Here is a 17,430-nt window from a genome sequence, read left to right as displayed (position 1 = left end):
AAAATAACTGACATAACCTTAAATGTACTACCTAACGTTCGTATCAATTGCTGATAGATATGTAAAAATAGGATAGATACAATAGGATAGTTCACGTCACCCACTGCCAAATAGTGCTGGAAAAGTGTGAAATGTCAGCAAGTCATTATGATTTATAAAAATCAAGTTTTAAAAATTGCTATTTACTCTCGGGCCCTTGTATTTATAACACAATACATTTTTAATCATCTAATTGAAGATCATCAGCCAGATGTGTTCAGATATGCAACGGAAGAGAAAAAATCACTCTGCGACAAAGTTGTTCAACACTTCCTGGGAGGTTTTCTTCGTTGGGATGCCCAATACTATATGCACATAGCAAAAAATGGATACACATATGAGAATTCTATAGCATTTCCACCCCTGTACCCAGTAATTGTAAGACTGATTGCAATATTTCTGCAAAATTTTATTACATGTGTTAATTTTGATTCCTTGTTGCTTTTAATATTCTTTATATTTAACAGTATTATATTTATAAAGGCAGCAACTACTTTGTATGAGTTATCAGAGATATTATTATATCCGAGCATTGCATATAAATCAGCTGTATTGTTTAGTTTTAATCCTGCTTCTGTATTTTTTTCAGCTCCATATACTGAAACTCTATTTTCATACTTAACATTCAAGAGTATTTTGAATTGTTTGCAATTTTATCGCAAATATTCTGATAAAACTACAGTTGCAAATTTCAATGACTTATTTTTTATTTTACCAATTAGTTTAAGTACTTGTACAAGATCTAATGGAGTATTGAACACTGGCTTTTTTATTTATATGTTAATTTGTTTATTTATTGACAATTTTCCTAAAAATCATATAATGCAGTTCATTTTTATAATTAAGTATTTGTTGCTAATGTTTATGTACATTTTGCTGAGTTTACTACCATTTTTATTATATCAACAATTTTGTTTTGATACATTCTGTAAGGACTTCAATGTAGTATTACCTGAGTATGTTAAAAATTATGGTAACGAACAGGGATTTGTTTTACCAGGAGAGCATTCTAAACATAATCAGAGTTGGTGTGCCAAAGAAATACCGGTAGCATATTCTTATGTTCAAGAACATTATTGGAATGTAGGATTTTTAAGATACTACGAATTTAAACAGATACCTAATTTTGTATTGGCAACACCAATTTTAGCTCTTGTCATTTGTAACTGTTTACTTTATTTAAAAAGAAATTGTTCAAGAAACGTTCTTCATTTGTTTTCATTTAAAAGATTATATGAAAAATCTAAAAATTTCAATATTCTGTATGAATCCACATTGTTCGTTTTCGTTATTCATGCTTTTGCCTTTTCTTTATTTTGTCTTCTTTTCGTTCACATCCAAGTTTCAACAAGAATGTTATGTTCATCAACCCCATTCGTATATTGGATTAGTGCTTTTCACTTACAAAATACCAACTTTAAAAATGACGTATTAAAATCATTTTTCTTTGGGAAATTTTCATCAAACTTGGAAAAGTTTATTAAACTGTACTTTATGTCGTACTTTTTTATTGGAACTATTTTATTTTGTAATTATTTACCATTTACATAATATAATGTTATTAATATAAAATTTATACATATATGGCATTATTATTTTTAAAATATCAACCCAAAGACACACAAAAAATATTATTTACATTCATATTATTTATACAAACATATCCAAACATGTATTAATAGAATATACTTTAAAGAAAAATTTAGAGGAGAATATTAAATAATTTGAAATTGAAAAAAATTAAACTTACATAATTACTTATTTCAACAATTGAATAAAACAAATATATTTTTAAATAGATTTAATGAATTCAATAATACAGAATTAGTCCAATACAATACCAATATAAAATATATTAACATATGTATAAAGTTAAATTAATTACACCTTTCTAAGGAATGTTAGATGGAAAGAATACTGTGGCAATATATAAAAATATAAAAAAGATTCTAAATAAATAGATATTGCGGTAGATTGTCAAATTAAAAAATGTATATTCAATTAGTTAAATAAATTAAATGTAATAATTAATCAGTGCAGATGTATTGGAATCACAAACAGAACTAGTATTTAATAGTTATGTTTTCTGCTAACGTGATACATACCTAGCATTAATCAATGTTACATACAATAATAAATTTTAAGAGAGTATTTGTGATCCCAAAACTATTGAAATATAAAAAGAGATATTTGTAGCTTCCCAAGACGATGATCGATAGTAAAATAAAACTAGAAAAAAATTAACCATGTTAGTTGTATGTTGCTATGAATGATGTGATTGTTGTGAGACCACTCTTCTTCCCCAATATGCTTCCAAGTCAAAGGGTGTAAAATCTTTAACAATAGGATTATCAGTATTCTCTGCAAAATATATAACTCTGTTTGAGCTTTTGTCAGATTCAACTTTTGACCACGAATCATGGATGTATTTGATCAGATCATCATGCTGAGAATACGGTCTATCACTCGGTTGAAGCTTTACAGAATTTGACATCCTCCTGTTAGTACCATTCATTTGGGACATTCCCATTCGGGGACCACTAAAATATAAAGTTTATTACATTTTAAACACACATCATGTAAATTAACCAGACTTCATTTGAAACACTTCTTTTCTTTTACTGTAAACCATTTAGAACATAACTTACCTCATGTTTTATGTATAGAGAACCGAACGGTGTCCAGTCAAATATATTTAATTTGTTTCTAATAATCTAGTGGTGTTTAGTTTTATATACAATTCGTTCTGTTTATTGTTCTCTGTGCTAAACGTCACAATGAGAGGTAAACAAACACATATCTGGGCGCATGCTTCAAAATTTTGCACATGCGCAAAATATCTTCAATTAAATGTGGGGTTCAAATGTTTGTAGTTACATTTTGGAAATTTCGGAAATCTTTTTTCAATTGTTTTAATAAATATATTGAGAGTTTATTTAACTTATTAAACATAGAATAAAAAATGTACATTTTATCAATTTTCTTGAAACTAAAACAAATATAATAATACAACAATAGTACATTATTTAGCATGGTTTTACGTCATGACTTCTATTATGGCAGTGGCCTTTGATCAATTCATTAATTTATGTATTGTAAATTATTTTGCGACAAAAATAATTTAATGACCCCGACGTGATTTGAACACGCAACCTTCTGATCTGGAGTCAGACGCGCTACCGTTGCGCCACGGAGTCTATGAAATTACCTATCTATAAAAAAGATTCTAGTTTACTAATTATTAATAAATAAACAGAAATATATAAATAATTTTTTCAATAATTTTAAAATTTATGAAATATTAAATATTGACTAACAATATTGATTGAATTAAGCCTTATCTAAGTAAATTTAATCAAATGACAAATTTTATTAACCTAACCTCATTTTATTTTTATTTATTTATAAAATTTTGGTGAAACCATATTCTGCCAGTTACAAGATCTAATTTAATTATATGAGAGAGACCTCCATTATTTGTGTAAAACGGAATAATTCTTCTTTCTCAGCGAGTTAAAAATATAAATTGACCTTTAATTTGTCAATAATCAAAGGTCACTTGGTAGGTATCACTTAAATAATATAAAAACCAACCTGCTATAAATTTACAACACTACGTGTTCTAGTAACATTTTTAATAATATATAAATATATAGAGTGCATTGAAAAAGTAGTAATACAGGATCTAAATAGTAGTAAGTGTTGAATATTTATAAAAAACTATGGATGTATGTATGTGCGATATTTTTTATAAAATTATAATTATGCTCAGTGAATAGCATACGTTTATGAAACATTTGGCTTGTTCCAATATGTAGAAACAGATATATCATATTAGTTTTGTCTATTCATTAGATAGGCTTGCAGACTTAAACAATGGTATATTTGTACATTTTGAAACAATTAATTATTAGACTTTTATTTTAGAACCACATAATTTCAATTCTTATTAGTATATTTGTTCATCTCATCATATCTCCCAAATCTATATTTTCGGGAAGAACCTTCCGAAACGCATCAGATGTTTTAAAAGCGAATGCGCCAATATATAAAATTCTATTAATTTGATATGACTTTAATCCAAATGGTGCTTGGTTCTTAATTAATGTAAAGTACCATGATTGTGTAACATGTGATTGTTTTAATGTGATATTTAAATATAATTTGTAGAAAGTGTCTAAAAAAATGAATAGTCAGGAGCTACTTTTGGAAAAAGGAAATGGAGTTAGAATAATAAAGTTTAATAGGCCGAATCGGAAAAATGCCATGTCCCCTGAGATTTATTTAAATCTAACAAAATTATTAAATGAGGATGCCAAAGATGACTCAATTGTAATAACAATTTTAACAGGTGTAGGAGACTATTACTCTAGTGGAAATGATATTACAGCTCCATCTAATTTAGACATCAATGAAAGGTTTGTGTTGTACAATTTAAAAAATTTCAATTAACATATTAACAAACTTTTTTATTAAAGGTTAAATTTGGTGCATGATATGGTAACAGCTTTCATAAACTACCCCAAGATTATAATCAGTGTGGTAAATGGGCCAGCAATAGGCATTGCGGCTACAACTGCTGCCCTATGCGATATTGTGTACGCTTCAGACAGAGCTATTTTTGATACACCATTTCTTAAGCTGGGCTTATGCTGTGAGGCATGTTCAAGTTACACATTTCCTGCCATCTTAGGAAGAAGTAAAGCCAGTGAAGTACTCCTATTAAATCACAAATTGACGGCGCAAGAAGCTTATCTGTTTGGGTTTGTGTCCAAAGTTATACCTCATGACCAATTAAATGAGTTTATCATTGATTTACATAAATATGGTAGTTTGTCTCCTAACAGTGTAAAACTCAACAAAAAGTTAATCACAAGAAATTTCACTACTTTAAATGAATGTAATAATATAGAGACGAAAGCCCTTCACCAGTGTGTGAACTCGGAAGAGTTTAATGCTGCTATAATGCAATTTTTAAAACGAAGAAGTAAGCTTTAGTAGAATTATACTTAAGCTTTTAGACTAGTTTCATATTTTTTAAACAATTTGTTAATCTATCTATCTATCGACCTCTGAGACATACTTTTCAATCAATAAATCACTCTCAGCATGAAATTAATTAATGTATTTCTATTTTTGTAGTAAGAAAAGAACAATAAAGTTATTGTTATTTCAAAATATTTGTTTGTTTTATTTTTAATAATAATGAAAAGAAGATGAAAATACATTACATAATAGAATTTTGAGTATAAGAAAATTATTTAGTAAATATTTGATTTTCAAATATGATTAGTAGTTTAGTTTAGTTTAGTTTAGTAATAAAAATACATTCTTCTGCTTTCTTTATACTATTATTGTATTATAAAATATATAAAAATTTAATATATTAAAAATGGCACTTGTAACTTAACAGTTATGGTGACGTATCAGTCGTTTCCGTTATTTCTTCTGATTTTCTGATTTTTTTACCTCCAAAACTAAAACTAGATTTGTCAAAATCTAAGGTCATTATTCCCAGATCTCCACTATATCGATTTTTTGCAACCTTAAACAATAAATATTGAAAATAATAATGTTAATTATTGATTTTTAACATATTCATAGAAAAACAAATTAAACCGGAATCAAAATTTACAAATTACTCATCACCTGCAAATACTTCTTTCCTCTAACAGACGTCAACCTTTTGTCCTGTATAATAAGTACATTGTCAGCCTCCTGTGAGGCTTTGGCACCCCCAAATATAGAACTGGTGGTCAGATCTTCGTCTTCTCGTTCTTTTCTTGGATGAATGACTAACGTGACGTGACAATTTTTCTTTGTGGCAAAAGTACGAAATGCCGCTATGATCGCATCCTGCTTCCAAAACCGATCCATGTGACGCTGTTCTTCCGTCATGCCCATCATAAACTGCACGTTATCAATTATTACGTGTGATATATCATGTACATATGTTGCATGTTCCACAGCCTTAAATTTTATTATTAACATCTTCTCAATCAAGTCAGTCATAAAACAGAGATTTACCTCCATTACAACTTTAATACTTTGTTGCCCATGGAAAGTCATAAAATATATTGGAAGTTTTTCAAATTCATCTGCCCAGTGATCAAATAAATGCAAATTTTTATCTAGTTGAAGGCCTGCCATTTGTTGTAACATCGTTCTTGCTAATCTTGCGTTTCTAATTTCAAAGCTGCCCCATAATGTGTTTACCTAAAGAGTATATAATAATATATGTATTGTATATCTAGATTTTTTTAAATACGTACATCCTGCATGGCCAAGTCTAAAGAATATTCACTTATAAATGTCGTTTTACCACTGCCTGTTGGTCCGGTTATTACCGTTAATTCGCCACGCCTGTGCCCTTTAAGTATTTTGGTTAATGTCGGAAATCGTTTCCATTTCACCCCTTGAACCTTAATAAGAATTATGTGTATTATAATAAAATGTTTAAGTGTTGTTTTATATTTACTTTTTCAATATTTTGCAAGTCAGATAACACATCTGCTCTCAGACTTGAGAAGGTCGTAATAGATTTATGAACTACAGGTTGAGCAGTGTTCAATATAATTTTTAATTCAGATTCCTTCACTAAATGAGGTAGATTATTTTTTTCAGATGGCCTGAAATACTTTAATTTGAAAAAATTCCTAAAAGTATAAGAAATAAAAACACCTTATAAATTGGCATCTTTTTTGTCCTAGTTTCTTTGAAAAATGCCTTGCAGAATCCCAACTTTTCATATCATTGCCCAACCACAATATTAACTTCTTAAATCTTTCCAAACTGGGTAAAATATACTGTGATAAGTTGTGAACACCGTTGGGTAAACATACAATATTGCCAGGTAAATTTGAATTAACAAGTACCAAAAAATCCGATACATTTGGAACAAGAATGGCGGTGTCTTTGCTCTTTAGATTTCTTGAAATCAAAATTCCGCCATACTCTAAACCAGGAATCACTTCTTCTTTGGCATTTGTTGTGAATACTCTATATCCAACTAATTCAGTCTCTGCATTTTCTAAAGGAAAATATAATTTATTATTGTTGTGGTTCAATCTTATGTCTAATTTTTCAATAGATGTGTTTGATACTATCTGCAAATGAAAGGTGTAAACATGGTAAAATTTAGAATAAATGTAAGTCTATTTGTCGATTGTATAAAGTTATCTTTTTTGTCATTAAAAAATAATTTGTAATATAAAAAATGTACTCACTGGAAGTTTAAACTTGTGAAGGATTTCATGCAAGTCATCTGATACCATTAATTTTGTAGAGTCTTCTTGTACTCTTCTCAGAGCTTCGGCTAAGAGTTCCCTTTTATCTATCACGTTATCCAAATATCTGTCTTTTTTTGATTTCTTTTTACGATCAATGTGTAACTGAAATTCATTCCAATCTCCTGTTGTTTTACAGTTGCTACACATGTACATACCTTTAGATAGAATCATTATTATTTATAATTGTGAAATGTAATACTTTTAACTTACCAGTAGTTTTGTTAATGTAAGTTCTGTTTGGATTTTTGGCATTTTTCTTACATAACACACATTCAGTCATAAAACATGCATACCCTTCTTCATAACCAATGTTATTGCTTTTTAAAACACGTTTAATTAAGGCTGATGATACTTCAGGAATGTCTGAAGATATATCAGTAAAGTTTCTTGTAAAAATACATTTTGAAAAAAGTATATTAAATCTAGATTTTCTGTTGATGACGGTTCTAAGATTTGCGAACTTAAGAAGGCACATTTCTCAAAAATTTTTCGGTCGAAAACATTATCGATCTAAATTATTTTTGTTTGCGGCCACAATACAAAATTTATAATTTGTAAAGTGTGTAAATATTGCCAATTTGAGTAGGACAATAACCAATATTCACCATAATAGTTAATTTTGTGTATATATAACACAAGAAAATCTTTATAAGTATAGTATATTAAAATATTTTATTCGGGTTTAAAATATAATTATATTTATTTTGTAAACTAATTTTCGTATAAAAATAATTGAGGTTATAAACTCCGTAGATCAAAGAAACACATGTAAATTTTGTCAGATGACAGAATCTAAACAAAACATCGGAGTAAATAGGAAAATAACCTATTTTCTATTTTATCACAGACTCTGTAATTTCTCGGATTTTGGTGATTTATGATGTAATCGTTTTTACATATCCCAAACGTTATTCATTATTATTATAACTTTAGGTTTTGTTCTACAAATCATTGTGAGGTTTATTCTTTGTCGTGTTGTGTTGCTCAAAAAAATTATGAACTAATTACTAATATTCAAATATATTATAAAAATTCTTGATATACTAAGTCAGTTTTCCCGGTAACAGTCAAAGGTCGTATATAAATAATCACAACAATAAAATGGAATAAAAGAAAAAGGAACTAATAATCAACAATTTAATTCAGTCACAATCAATCATATAAGGTATTTTAATTACATTATAATAAAACTGTTACAAATATTCTTAAAAAGAAAGAAAAATACACCAGATTATTAGCCTATTTAATAAATACTAAAAGAAGTATGTACATGTCGTTGAAAATAAAATTAAGATAAGCTGCACAATTGTCATTTATTCTTTTTATTTTTATTTGTGTTATTTTGCTGGAACTGTTCATTTTCAGTGTTTTCGTTTCTTACAGTATCAGAATCGATAGGTTCCGTTTGGGTCGATTCCTTCAGATATTTTCCTCCAGTGTACCCAGCCAAAGCACAGCCTACGGCAGCCGCCCCTCCAAATTTTATGCCAGCTAAAAGACCTATTGGTCCTCCAATTATGGTACCCAAAAATGCACCCGTCAGGGGATAAGTGGCTACCTTTAGTCTAAAATGTTAATTTCATGGTTACATACATTTTTAATTTAATTAAAACTATTTTGTAATGTGGCTGGTCTTTTTAGCCATTTCATAAATTAACCAGTCAATAACACTAGTTTACAGATTATGAAAATCATACGCATTCTCCACAAAACACAGACGTTTTCTAGGGCAAATTTTCACATTTTGAAATTGTTGAAGAAATATTCAATATTTTTCTGAAGGAATGTATTATTTATGAAAATTTGCTCTATTTTTATTTAATTATACTTTTGCATATTGGATATGAATTACATCGCACAATACGATGACTCCAAAGGAAAAAGTCAATCGTGTTTTTCGAAAATAAAAGTTATGTTCAATGAATGTCTTGAGAGAAGTGATTAGTTTAAAATTAGTTACTCTCTTGATTCTGAAGAAATAGGAGCAGTTTTAAATGATAACCCAGCGTTTTTTTTAAGCGTTTTAGAAATTTAGAGTTTTATAGAGAAGATTTCATATAATTTCTACTTGCTGGATTAAAAACATTTTTGAACTCTGAACTCTTTTCTTACTGGCTAAAAAGTACAAAACTATGTCTGAATGATAATAGCTATAATGAAACAAACAAGTTAATTACATTAGTACACATTATCACAATTTTAACGTACTTGAGGAAATAAAATGAGTATAGGATAAATATGTAATTTTTTAAGAAATGAAATTTGTCTTATTATTATTTTTAAAAGCATACATAATTTCTTTTAGGTTTTTAATAAAGTATAAAAGCCTAAGCTTTTGCATCAGCTGGAATATTTTATTTTAAGTAGAATATGCTGAAGGAATTATTTGTTTGCGTTATATTTGTACAAATTCAGTATATTTATAATCCAGCTAAAAGAAAAAATATATGTATTGATAATACGTAATTGCCATTTCGTAATTGTTCTTTCTTTATTATTGTAATAACAATGCCTATCATTTATATTACACAATACTACACATCCCATATCGCCTTTAGACCTCCCACTACACGTCATGCAATTTCCACGATATACAAATTATCGCAAGTTGGTATTTAGTGCCTAATTTTTTATATTATTATTGCAAAAAGAATTTTACCATCTTTATAGACATTTGATATATTCCGAAAAAATGTAATATTGTGTTAGCTTGGAAAAAACAAATTAACTAAATTTATATCCTTCAAAAAAATTGTTCTTGAAATATCAATTAAAACAATCGACATTTACACAAAATTAATTAATCATTTAAATCTTATCAAAATAAAAAATCATTTGACAAAAATATAGGCTTGTGATTTAAAAAATAAATTCAAATATTATCTTTTAAAGTAACAAGTTGTGAATTATAGTGGTTAATATTTTGAAAGCAATATTACAGTTTCAGAATCCATCAAATGCGTTTTTGTTGATGTCTTAACATCCTGAACATCTATCTCTTATTTTTGATGGCAACCAAATACTTTTTTTTTGATTAACTACTTGGAGTAAATAAATAATACAAGAAACAATTCAAATATTGCTGGGAAAATTACTAATGTACCTTCTAACTTAGTAATGACCTAATCAAACTGAATTTTGCATACCTTAGAAAATAAATAAAATGGGAGAGATAATGAAATGAAAATTAACAGTAAAAAGTACTGCTAGGATATTGTTTATGTGGGTTTTTATAGGATAATCTTTCAATTAATTGAAGAAATTTAGTGGGCTTTAACCTAAAAATGATGTAGTATTGAAGAAATTTGTTAAATATAAGTTGTGTATGTATGCACACATTTAGTATCCAAGAATTTTAAAATATATATTACTTACTTAGCTGCTTTTGATAAAAATCCTGTGCCACTCTCTACATTAACTGATGTGCTAGCAACACTTTCTTCAACTATTTCAACACTTTGGGCTTGTTGATCAATCATTCCATGTAACTGTTCATACATTTCATGGAGATCCTGCACTTCTCGATTTATATTTTGCATTTCAGTTAAAGTACTTTCGGAATTGTGCAATTTCACTGATTCGACACATTGCACTTTGAGCTGGGGGGCTCCTTCAAATGGATTTTCAGAATCATAAGATTGCATACTGGATTGAGATTTCTGCATTCCTAAAGGGTAAAGCATTCTATCTGCAGTTTTTTCAATATCTAAAATATAGTTAAATATAATATACATAATGATTTTATTGTTTTAATATACTCTAAATTACCTGCATATCCAGAAATAAGTTTTAATAAGGTTTTTCTTAATGCCAGAGTTTTTACATCAAATTTATCCAGATCTACATCTTGAACTTGAGTTCGAAGTGTGTCTAACTCGTACATTAAATCCTTAATTTGCCTAGACACTTTCTTTTTTTCTTTGATATGTTTTGTTATTTCCACTTTGTCTTGATCTGCAAAAACCTGTAATTTCCAACAATTATATTGTCGTTATCAGTATAAATATTATGCGCAGTTTTGACCTTATTCATGTGTCTTTTGTAGTCTTCAAACATTTTTTCATGATGTGGAATAACTTCACCTGTGAATTTCGTCAAAGGTATCTCGATTATTTTGAAAGGTTGTTTATTTACTGACGATGAAGCCAGTTTGTAAGGCTGCATGTCCGATGCCATTTTTATAAATTGTAAACAAAGAACTAACAATTTTGACAGTAACGAATACACAACATTTTTGATTATTGTCATAACCTTTAAACTTATTTTGATATTATGAAATATGGTTGAAAAAGATAACTAGGATAAGGATTCTGAGTTCGTCTAAGTTTAAATAGATGTCGCTAACATTAACTAATACAAATATAATTTTTATAACTTGTATTATAAATTACAATTAATATAATAATATTTTAAATTCTATATATAAATTGTAAAAAGTTATATAGTCCTACTGCAGTGTAGAAATTTTTGGACAAACATATTCTCCTTTTTTTCATTGATTAGTGTCTTTAGATGTAAACGCATTAAAAGTGTAAAAATCTAAATTTGTTTTTCTTTTTCAAAAGTATAAGTAACATTTCAATACTATTTATACAGTATTTTCATAGCAATTAATTAAATTCTAGTGAGATCGTTTATCCTGTTGAGAGTGTAGGAAATGTAACTTTAACATACTGTAGAAAAAGAGTTTGGTCCATCTGAATCCTGAAAGAGACATCGTTTTCAATAGAGACAGTAAGTTTCCCACTATGGGACAGACTTCTACTGTTTTCGAAAGATGTATGTATTTATATATAGAAACGTAGGAATTTTTTTAATGAAACTTATTAATTTAGTTCTAAGTCACATGATGTAGTCTGACTAGATGCTTAGTGACGTTTGGGGTAAAGCGGGAGATTAAAGAAGAAAGAATTTATTTTTAAAATGCAAATGTGGGACAGGCATGTTCGTTGGCGCAGGACAGCACTATTTTTGTGCATGTGCATGTCTCGCCTTAGCAAATTGTTGTTAAGTTATTGAAGGTCAAGGGTCCGGGCATCGGTGCTGACAGCACAACAGGTGGCAATGTGTGCACAAGGTAGTCCTGCCGAAATTTTATTTATGGATACTTGTTCACCCGGTCCAAACAGTATATCATGTTTTCCACCCACGGTCATCGGGGGGGAAACCGCTGCAGGACCGGTCTGCGAAATTCGAACGATTATCCCCTTTTCAGAGTCTAATTTAATTCTGCGCACCGAACACAAACAATATTACACACGCCGGACAAACAGCAATAAATTAATTTTACCACGTGTAAATTCAATCAGTCCGATGTAAACCGGTGCTAATTCGAATTCGAAACGAATATTTAATTATTTGATTACTATCTAAATTAAATGTACACTGCAGAATATTCAATTAACCATCATGGGCTAAAACCATTTAAACTTACCACCGCCGATTGCTCAAATGCGATCAAATTCTAATTAAATCCGCAAACAAACGACCGTCCAGGTAAATTGGATTTGTCCCAGATGCCATCGGCAATTCGATACGTTTATTTTTAAATTGCACAATTAATGAAGTAAAATAAAATGATTCGTCACTCTGTATATGTGGTGAGTGGAACGAAGTTTTTCCTGAAAGTTGTTAAAGGCACTCTCATTCGATTTGAATGAATTGTTATAACAAGAGATGCCTTATAGAGGTAATAATTAGATGTTTTTGGGTTCTATGTCTTTATTCGCCTTAAAAGGAGCCATCTATCGGACGAGACGTTAAAAATTTCAAGGAAGTTAAATGATACCGAGTATCAAGTCAAGTCTTATCGTAATTAAGCAATTATTGCAAAAAAGGCTTAATAGATGGCAAATATTTAAAAATCTCTCTTCTGTCTTCGTGCGCTGATATTGACGCAAGCAATAAAATGACCGACAACGATGTTTGAATATTTTAACGAGAGGCAATTTCCGTCGTATTTGCTATAATTTACCTACACCAAGCTGTGTAATTGTTTTGAAAACTGTTTCCCGGTATCGGCATCGACATCGGCATCGGCATCGGAGAGTCGCAACACACGTACTTGTATTGTTGCACCTAACTCCGAATTAATAGGATATGTTATTACGTGGTACCCTTTAATCTGTGTATCATTATTTAAACAAACCGTTTTACTAAATGAATGATGAATGCCACAAGAGCAAATATTTCTCAAGATCCTAACTCAAAGGCGAAGGCGGTTAATGTAAATACATTATTGATAATAAGTTATTGATAAAATTATGTCGGTGCGTGGGATTCTTTCGTGGGAATGTAAACAGTATTTTTTCTATAACAAATCTTATTTACAACGCGTTTTTTTCGATACAGATTCCATTCGAAGAAACATGTGGGAGTTTACTCAAGACATGATCTATCTGCCAATGAGGAACAGAGGAAGCAAAAGTGATAAGCGGGTCGGATCGGATCGGATCGGATCGGATCGGATCGGATCGGATCATATCTGGCGATTAAACGGGAGAGCGCAGGGCGGCCCGTTTGCGCGACCAAAGATAGAAGAAGGGCTTCTGCTGCATGGAAAAAGTCTAAAACAGAAGTGGTCGGTCGTGTCGTAAATAACGATGTTCTTGTAGAATGCTTGTAATTTTCCGGACACGGATGGACAGATTGGTTTCGTGGAGACGCTACCTAATGATTGGTATACCAGGTGGTTCCGATGCGTGACTTACTTTCTAACTACTCCGCACTCTTTCAGAGCTCTCTGAATTTGTTTTTCTGCAGATGCCCTTATTTAAATAATGATTGTGACACTTTTTTCATTTTTAAATGTACATCTGGGAATGACCGTATAACATAAAGAGTGTTTGTTATTGTTGGATCCGTCAAATAATTTAGTTTTCTAATTTCCCACGGCGCTCTCTTTCAGCAAAATGTACGGGACCTGTGATCAGATAACTGTTTGATAAATTGTGCTACAAAACAAATATGCAAATATTGATTTGTAGAAATTTGCAAATGCAAATTGGAAGTGGTTCTTACTTTAAATCTTCAAGTAAATATAAACTGGGGAGGAATTTTAAAGGAGTATATATGTATTTAGTTACAGAAATAGGTAAACTAAATTTATCACTAGAAAGAACTATTTTAAACTTTATTATTAAAATTAAAATAAAAAGGGAAGTAGAAGGGTTTTGATTGAAAGATTGAATAACGATTTTTGTTTAATTTACAGTATTTATGAAATTTGTTGTGTGTTTATTTTAAAGGATTATTAAATTAAAAGAAGAAAACAATTTGATTGAGAAAATGTGGACGTTGAGTTAAGAACACACATTTTAGAAGTGAAAACTTGTTTAGCCGCGTTGGGTTCGCGTCACCGACATGCTTATAGTGTGTATATCTTCTAAGTGAAATTTAAGTAAATAACAAATACTATCCATTAATAATATGATTGAATATTGATTAAAATTGTATTTACATTTTGTCATGATCTTATACAACCCACAACATATTTGAATAATAAAAAACCACATAAATATAATTGTTGCTCAGAGTGTCAATAGATGTGAAAACCAGATTGAAGTTTTCATTTCTATTGGCAGCCTCCATAATTGCTAATATTTAATTATTATTGTATTTTATTGGCTTACACTGTACCTTAAACAGTGTGTTCATGTTTGTAAGTATAATAAGTATTTAATAATAATTGTTCAAATTCTGTATTTGTTTGTTAATAGAGTCTGTTGTTTTTTTCATCAACTTTGGCAGTTTTGAATGCAAACTTTTGTAAAATATCAGATATAAAATAAGTAAATTAAAGTTTAGGCACACATCTGGTGTGAGCATCAATTTGAAATTTTCACTTGATTTAATCGTATAACAACAATTATCTGAATTTAAGTATGATTGAACTATTCTAAAAAATGCGAACGATCAAGATACGAAAATTAATGATGTAAATCGGAGTGACGATTTAATTGCGAGATGGAACTACGCAAGTGTTAAATTAATATCCTGCAATTTTATACCCATAAAGTAATCAGCAATTCATTATTTCAATATTGTATAAAATTTACGTTTAAAGTAAAAAGTGGATATTTTGAAAATGTTCAGCAGGCAGTCAATTACTGAAAATGTATCTGGAGAAACAGGATTGTTCACAATGAATATGCATAGTTTTAATATAAATCAGTTTTATATTCAGCATCACTGATGGGAATGGTAATTTATCGATGCGCTTAATATATCCAATGTGTCGTCCCATAAATTATGTATTCGCCGATTGTTGAATTTATTCTTTAAGCAATCTAACATGAGCTGGGAAAGAGATTTAGCTTATTAGCTTACGAACATCACTTTGTCTCCCTTTATTCATGATTTATTGTTGCGATATTTTGATTGGTTGAGCGTTGTTGAGGTGTGAGGTCGGAGTGCAGCAACAGCAATAGTAATGAGGAGCAGTCGCAGAAGGTCTGGAGGCGCACGAGCCAGATACTATCATCCGGTTGCCGGTTGGCGGTAGCGGTGGCAATTTCTGTACGCTTCGTGCAGCATTAATATTTATACCCATGCCATTTTAATCTTCCACGCTTTTTATCGGAAGCACGTTAGAAAAACAGTCTTATTACATTATAAATACATGGAAACACGTTCAGCTTCACATTATTAATGGTTATTAAAATAATTATTAAATGCATTTGCAAATGTTGACTTAGATAAGTGCTCGCATTAACGGTTAGATATTAATTATTTATTGCGTCTTCCTCGCTTTTATTTCTAATTTGAAGCACTCTCGTATACTGTGGGGAACGACAATTGTTAAAGCGGTGCCACAGCCAGGAGCGCTCATCATTCCTTAAATTATTTATTAATTTGTGCGGCATCGGTTATTAATTGTGTCCGTTGTCGCAAGTTTGTTGTTCTCGGGTGGTCCCAGATGGTTGCGTGCATTACTATGTCGCCAACATGGAGATACCGAATTCCATGTAATACTCGCTTATTCTTGTTTTGAGATGCTTTAAATTGGCCGTGGTTGTCGTGGCCATTCAAAACTCGGTTACATTCCTCTCCGTAACTGTATACCTGTATACTTGTATGCCGGACAATAACAATCACGACAAACAAAACGAATTTCAGTTTTTATCACCGCACAATAACTCATTTTTAAATAACTAACTAACAACTACTGTGTTAGTTAGTAGTTTAAATTCAGTTTCAATTATGAGAAGGAATTCGGATTTGGTGATGGTGATATAAAAAGTTCCAATTTACATTGTTACATATTTTAATAATAATATATTATTGACTGAAGAATAAATATGTGTAATATATGACAAAAACAATCTAAGAGATATAATTATAATAAGTGTACTTAAACTGGTGTTTTGAATAAAACACAATAAAAGTAAACGAGTTACGGTTAATGAAATATAATAATCAAATTTGAATCTGTAAATTGATAGATTTTTGTTCTGCCATGTGAAATATCGTTGTCAGGAAGTCGGGAAAAATAGATTCGCGTAATAATTGGCCACATAACAGGTCGATATGTGAAGTGAAAGCGGCATCTCGAACGAAATCAGTCCGGCTTCAAATGAGACAGTGTCGAGGGAGGTAGACGAATATTTAAGTGAGCAGTGTCGAACAGGGTCGAGCGGCGTCGGCATTGGCCGGATATTATCCTTGATCCTTTAACGTCATTCCGAGGCGCACCACTGGCATAGACAATATAAAAAATTATCATTGTTACAATTTCATATGACTGTTGTTAATAAGCAATTGCACTCTGAAAATGTTCAGATTGATTTTGTTTCTACAAAACTTAGGTAAACATGAAACATCCATACCCTGAATTTTGCTTTCTAAATTGACATTTGCAATTATATTCTTCATACTGACTGATTAACTAAACGTTTCTTTTCAGTATTTTATTTAGTTTTTTTAGGTTTTTAACACAAAATATGTTTAATTTGCAATAGTAGCATGCTCATCAGCTGTAAATATAAGTAATGTATTAATTATTAGAATTGTGGTACGAGAGTAAAAGTAGTAATAGAATCAATTGGGCACATTAATATCTCCCTTCAGTTCAGTTTATGGCAGTAAATTGTCCGTTGCAAAT

At 30.1% G+C, this 17,430-nt stretch overlaps 4 protein-coding genes and 1 non-coding gene across 7 annotated transcripts; 2 read left to right on the top strand and 3 right to left on the bottom strand.

Moving 5' to 3' along the window:
* The first annotated feature begins 6 nt into the window (after positions 1-6).
* LOC109606697 (GPI mannosyltransferase 2) lies at positions 7-1,621 on the top strand. Its single transcript, XM_020023235.2, has one exon. The coding sequence runs from the start codon at positions 148-150 to the stop codon at positions 1,588-1,590; it is 1,443 nt and encodes a 480-aa protein (XP_019878794.1). The 5' UTR covers positions 7-147; the 3' UTR covers positions 1,591-1,621.
* Positions 1,622-3,164: 1,543 nt separating this feature from the next.
* Positions 3,165-3,236, bottom strand: Trnaw-cca (transfer RNA tryptophan (anticodon CCA)). Its single transcript has one exon. It is a non-coding gene; the product is annotated as a tRNA-Trp (tRNA).
* Positions 3,237-3,462: 226 nt separating this feature from the next.
* Positions 3,463-5,219, top strand: LOC109606696 (enoyl-CoA delta isomerase 2). 3 transcript variants are annotated; one of them, XM_020023234.2, is made up of 3 exons: positions 3,463-3,601; positions 4,210-4,457; positions 4,518-5,219. In XM_020023234.2, exons 2-3 carry the CDS (start codon positions 4,225-4,227, stop codon positions 5,035-5,037), a joined length of 753 nt encoding a protein of 250 aa, XP_019878793.1. In that variant the 5' UTR covers positions 3,463-3,601; positions 4,210-4,224; the 3' UTR covers positions 5,038-5,219. The 3 variants fall into 3 exon arrangements, with proteins under 3 accessions (XP_019878793.1, XP_019878791.1, XP_019878792.1); XM_020023232.2 differs by lacking the exon at positions 3,463-3,601 and adding an exon at positions 3,622-3,734; XM_020023233.2 differs by lacking the exon at positions 3,463-3,601 and adding an exon at positions 3,890-4,146.
* Positions 5,220-5,374: 155 nt separating this feature from the next.
* Positions 5,375-8,116, bottom strand: LOC109602308 (mitochondrial DNA helicase). Its single transcript, XM_020018652.2, has 8 exons — positions 7,539-8,116; positions 7,266-7,483; positions 6,721-7,145; positions 6,518-6,668; positions 6,312-6,461; positions 6,067-6,255; positions 5,689-6,009; positions 5,375-5,584 (listed from the first exon to the last, which is right to left on the bottom strand). The coding sequence occupies exons 1-8, from the start codon at positions 7,801-7,803 to the stop codon at positions 5,453-5,455; spliced, it is 1,851 nt and encodes a 616-aa protein (XP_019874211.1). The 5' UTR covers positions 7,804-8,116; the 3' UTR covers positions 5,375-5,452.
* A 335-nt stretch (positions 8,117-8,451) lies between these two features.
* On the bottom strand, positions 8,452-11,579 carry LOC109602310 (syntaxin-17). Its single transcript, XM_020018654.2, has 4 exons — positions 11,352-11,579; positions 11,097-11,292; positions 10,704-11,034; positions 8,452-8,893 (listed from the first exon to the last, which is right to left on the bottom strand). Exons 1-4 carry the CDS (start codon positions 11,574-11,576, stop codon positions 8,638-8,640), a joined length of 1,008 nt encoding a protein of 335 aa, XP_019874213.2. The 5' UTR covers positions 11,577-11,579; the 3' UTR covers positions 8,452-8,637.
* Positions 11,580-17,430: the final 5,851 nt, after the last annotated feature.

Source organism: Aethina tumida, chromosome 2 (genome assembly GCF_024364675.1).
Source record: "Aethina tumida isolate Nest 87 chromosome 2, icAetTumi1.1, whole genome shotgun sequence".
NCBI classification, from domain to species: domain Eukaryota; kingdom Metazoa; phylum Arthropoda; class Insecta; order Coleoptera; family Nitidulidae; genus Aethina; species Aethina tumida.
The sequence above is the reverse complement of the archived record's forward strand: the minus strand, read 5'-3'. Positions and strand labels throughout refer to the sequence as shown.

What these genes read in the sequence shown, in the direction of transcription:
- LOC109606697 (XM_020023235.2), top strand. Translation starts at nt 148, where the DNA reads ATGATTTATAAAAATCAAGTTTTAAAAATTGCTATTTACTCTCGGGCC.
- LOC109606696 (XM_020023234.2), top strand. Translation starts at nt 4,225, where the DNA reads ATGAATAGTCAGGAGCTACTTTTGGAAAAAGGAAATGGAGTTAGAATA. An exon ending in AATTTAGACATCAATGAAAG is followed by an intron (nt 4,458 to 4,517) that starts GTTTGTGTTGTA and finishes TTTTTATTAAAG; the next exon opens with GTTAAATTTGGTGCATGATA.
- LOC109602308 (XM_020018652.2), bottom strand. Translation starts at nt 7,803, where the DNA reads ATGTGCCTTCTTAAGTTCGCAAATCTTAGAACCGTCATCAACAGAAAA. An exon ending in ACTTGCAAAATATTGAAAAA is followed by an intron (nt 6,462 to 6,517) that starts GTAAATATAAAA and finishes ATTCTTATTAAG; the next exon opens with GTTCAAGGGGTGAAATGGAA. An exon ending in TAGACTTGGCCATGCAGGAT is followed by an intron (nt 6,256 to 6,311) that starts GTACGTATTTAA and finishes TATACTCTTTAG; the next exon opens with GTAAACACATTATGGGGCAG.
- LOC109602310 (XM_020018654.2), bottom strand. Translation starts at nt 11,576, where the DNA reads ATGACAATAATCAAAAATGTTGTGTATTCGTTACTGTCAAAATTGTTA. An exon ending in ACAAAAGACACATGAATAAG is followed by an intron (nt 11,293 to 11,351) that starts GTCAAAACTGCG and finishes TGGAAATTACAG; the next exon opens with GTTTTTGCAGATCAAGACAA. An exon ending in TTTTTATCAAAAGCAGCTAA is followed by an intron (nt 8,894 to 10,703) that starts GTAAGTAATATA and finishes TTAACATTTTAG; the next exon opens with ACTAAAGGTAGCCACTTATC.